Source organism: Mandrillus leucophaeus, unplaced genomic scaffold, assembly GCF_000951045.1.
Source record: "Mandrillus leucophaeus isolate KB7577 unplaced genomic scaffold, Mleu.le_1.0 Scaffold112, whole genome shotgun sequence".
NCBI classification, from domain to species: Eukaryota; Metazoa; Chordata; class Mammalia; order Primates; family Cercopithecidae; genus Mandrillus; species Mandrillus leucophaeus.
In genome coordinates this window covers 1438472-1441680 of record NW_012099432.1, presented here as the reverse complement: position 1 = coordinate 1441680, position 3209 = coordinate 1438472, and the positions used below count along the sequence as shown (strand labels likewise).

The following is a 3209-nucleotide window of genomic DNA, read 5'->3' as shown; positions in this document are numbered from 1 at the left end:
TCCTGCCTCAGCCTCCCGAGTAGCTGGTACTACAGGCATTTTTTAATTTTTAGTAGAGACGCCCAGCAATTTTTTAATTTTTAGTAGAGACGGGATTTCACCATGTTGGTCAGGCTGGTCTTCAACTCCTGACTTCAGGTGATCTGCCCGTCTCGGCCTCCCAAAGTGCTGAGACTACAAGCATGAGCCACTGTGCACGGCCCCTTTTGTTTTCTGAGACAGGGTCTCACTGTGTTGCCCAGGCTGGAGTGCAGTGGTGCCATCACAGCTTACTGCAGCCTCGACCTCCTGGGCTCAAGCAATCCTCCCGCCTCGGCCTCCCAAAGTGCTGGAATTATAGGTGTGAGCCACTGCGAGGGGCCCTCATTCTCCTTCATGTCCCTCCACCCCTACGCCCTTGTCATTCCACCTCCTAAACCCTCTAATCCAAGTACTGTTGCAGAGACCACGGCATGGCACTGCTGCACTCCCCACACCCCTAGGAGCTTCCGCATACACCACCCTGACTGCCCCTGAGAGATGCTTCAAATTTGGTGAATTCAGGCATGCCCTACCCCCCAGCCATCCAACCATGGGATCCAGAGGTCCCCAGCTTGAAGGATTCCACTCCATAGAGGCCTGGGAACACCCTGACCCGTGTTATAATTAATAACTTAAGCAAGCCAGCAGACAGACACACAACACACCCAAGGGCACCCTATGCTCACAAACCCAGCAGGGAAGGGAGGAATTCCAGGGGTGTGCAGAGACCTGAGACCTCTTATGGCCCAGCTGGGGGACAAGAAGGGGTCCTGACATCTTCTCTGGTGGTCCTGAGGAGCTGAAGGTCGAGAGGGGAACTTCCTGTTGTCTGTCCAGTGCCAGGCCCATGCCTGTGTTCCCTTTCCCACTCCTCTGTGATGAAAATCCCCTTCCTTTCCTCTGTGCAATTCCCTGAGAAAGCAGCCGACAGAGCCCCCCCAGAAGTAGCTGGAAGGACCTCAGGTCCCCGAATGCCTGGAGACAGGAGGGGGCCCCCAGACCTCAGCCTCACTGACAGGCCCGGAAAGTGCTGAATTCCGGGATCTCAGGTGAGGAGGACGTAGAAGTGGGTCTCTTCCGGGTCCTGGAGTTGCTGGGGGTGGCAGTGGTGCCTGAGTGATCATCCAAGGTGGCCGGGTCTTCTTCTGGCATCGTTTTCTTTGTCAATGGAAGAAGAAACACAGAAGTGGGTGATTTGGGGTTTCAGGATCTAGGGTTGCTCCATATTCTGAGCCTGAGACTCTGCCCAGCAGGTCTCCTCTCATCCTGCCTCCACCCACACCCACCTGTCCTGGTCTTCCCTTCTCCTGCCTTCCTCTCTGCTAAATTGGGGACCAGAGAGCCTGGATTCAAACCCCAGTTCCATCACTTTATAGCAGTGTAACCTCAGTTGTGTGGCTTAACCCCTCTATACCTCAGTTTCCCCTTCTGCAAAATGGGGAGAATGCTAGTACCCACCACTTCCTAGCGATTCTCCTGCCTAAGCCTCCCAAGTAGCTGGGATTACAGGCATGTGCCACCATGCCCAGCTAAGGGCTGCTATGAGGCTTAAAAGAGTAAAACAGATAAAGCAAATGGCACATCATAAGCTCTTCTTTGCTAAGTGAACACAACTGTTAATATTATCTCCTCTGTTGGGCGCGGTGGCTCACGCCTGTAATCCTAGCACTTTGGGAGACCGAGGCGGTGGATCACCTGAGGTCAGGAGTTCGAGACCAGCCTGGCCAACACGGTGAAACCCTCTCAGAAAAATATAAAAATTAGCTGGGTGTGGTGGTACAGGCCTGTAATCCCAGCTACTCGGGAGGCTGAGGCAGGAGAATCACTTGAACCTGGGAGGTGAAGGGTGCAGTGAGCCGAGATCCTGGCACTCCACTCCAGCCTGGGGAACAGAGTGAGACGTTGTCTCAAAAAATAAATAAATAAAAAATAAATAATATTGGCCTGGCGCAGTGGCTCACGCCTGTAATCCTAGCACTTTGGGAGCCCGAGGCAGGCGGATCACAAGTTCAGGAGATCGAGACCATCCTGGCTAACACGGTAAAACCCCCTCTCTACTAAAAATACAAAAAAATTAGCCAGGCGTGGTGGCGGGCACTTGTAGTCCCAGCTACTTGGGAGACTAAGGCAGGAGAATGGTGTGAACCCGGGAGGCGGAGCTTGCAGTGAGCTGAGATCACGCCTCTGCACTACAGCCTGGGTGACAGAGCGAGACTCTGTCTCAAAAAATAATAATAATAATAATAAAAATAAAAAATAAATAAGGCCAGGCACGGTGGCTCATGCCTGTAATCCCAGCACTTTGGGAGGCCAAGGTGGGCGGATCACAAAGTCAGGAGTTCGAGACCAGCCTGGCCAATGTAGTGAAACCCCGTCTCTACTAAAAATACAAAAAATTAGCCAGGCGTAGTGGCGAGCACCTGTAGGCGGAGGTTGCAGTGAGCTGAGATCACACTATTGCACTCCAGCCTGGGTGACAGAACGAGACTCCGTCTCAAAAAAACACAAATAAATAAAAAATAAAAATAAAATAAAATAAATAAATAATATTATCTCCTCTTCCCTTCCCATTTTGGGCAAAACATTCCTCAAAAGTCTACCACCTCTTCTGCCTTGGAGGTTTCTGACTCTGATCCTAGTTAAGGAGAGATGAACTTCTAGAACTGAAGCTACTCAGTTGACATCAGTCTGGGGGTTCCACCCACAGTCCTGTTCCTCCAAAGCTGGGTGACCCTAGGCCCATTATCAGCCTCAATGTCCTTGTTTGTAAAAAGAAAATAGTGGATCCCACCTGAAAGGGTGTTACAAAGTTGCATATCAGACACCCTCAGAAGGTAATGGGGAAAGCTAGAGACAGGTCAGCTGCTGCCTTATCATTTCAGCCAACAACAAAGCTGTATAAGGCTTCAAAAGGAAACCAGAGTGAAAGCAGAGACTCCAAAAGAAATCTGCATACTCATGGTCATGGCAGGGTTCTGCACACTAGCCAAAAGGTGGAAACAACCCAAGTGTCCGTCAACAAAACTTGGTGCATCCATACAATAGAATATGATTCCTTTTTAAAGGAAGAACAGGCCGGCAAATCCCAGCACTTTGGGAGGTCGAGGCGGGAGGATCACCTGAGGTCAGGAGTTCGAGACCAGCCTGGCCAACACGGTGAAACCCCGTCTCTACTAAAAATACAAAAA

At 50.9% G+C, this 3209-nt stretch overlaps 1 protein-coding gene across 2 annotated transcripts in view; it reads right to left on the bottom strand.

The window, feature by feature from the left end:
• Window positions 1-623: 623 nt before the first annotated feature.
• Window positions 624-3209, bottom strand: part of LOC105549894 (chromosome unknown open reading frame, human C19orf38) — a 40905-nt gene continuing 38319 nt past the window's right edge. For both annotated transcript variants that reach the window (XM_011994601.1, XM_011994611.1), the window contains exon 8: window positions 624-1179. In XM_011994601.1, coding sequence (XP_011849991.1) covers window positions 1030-1179 — 150 coding nt within the window. In that variant the 3' untranslated portion in view covers window positions 624-1029. The remainder of the gene's footprint in view (window positions 1180-3209) is intronic.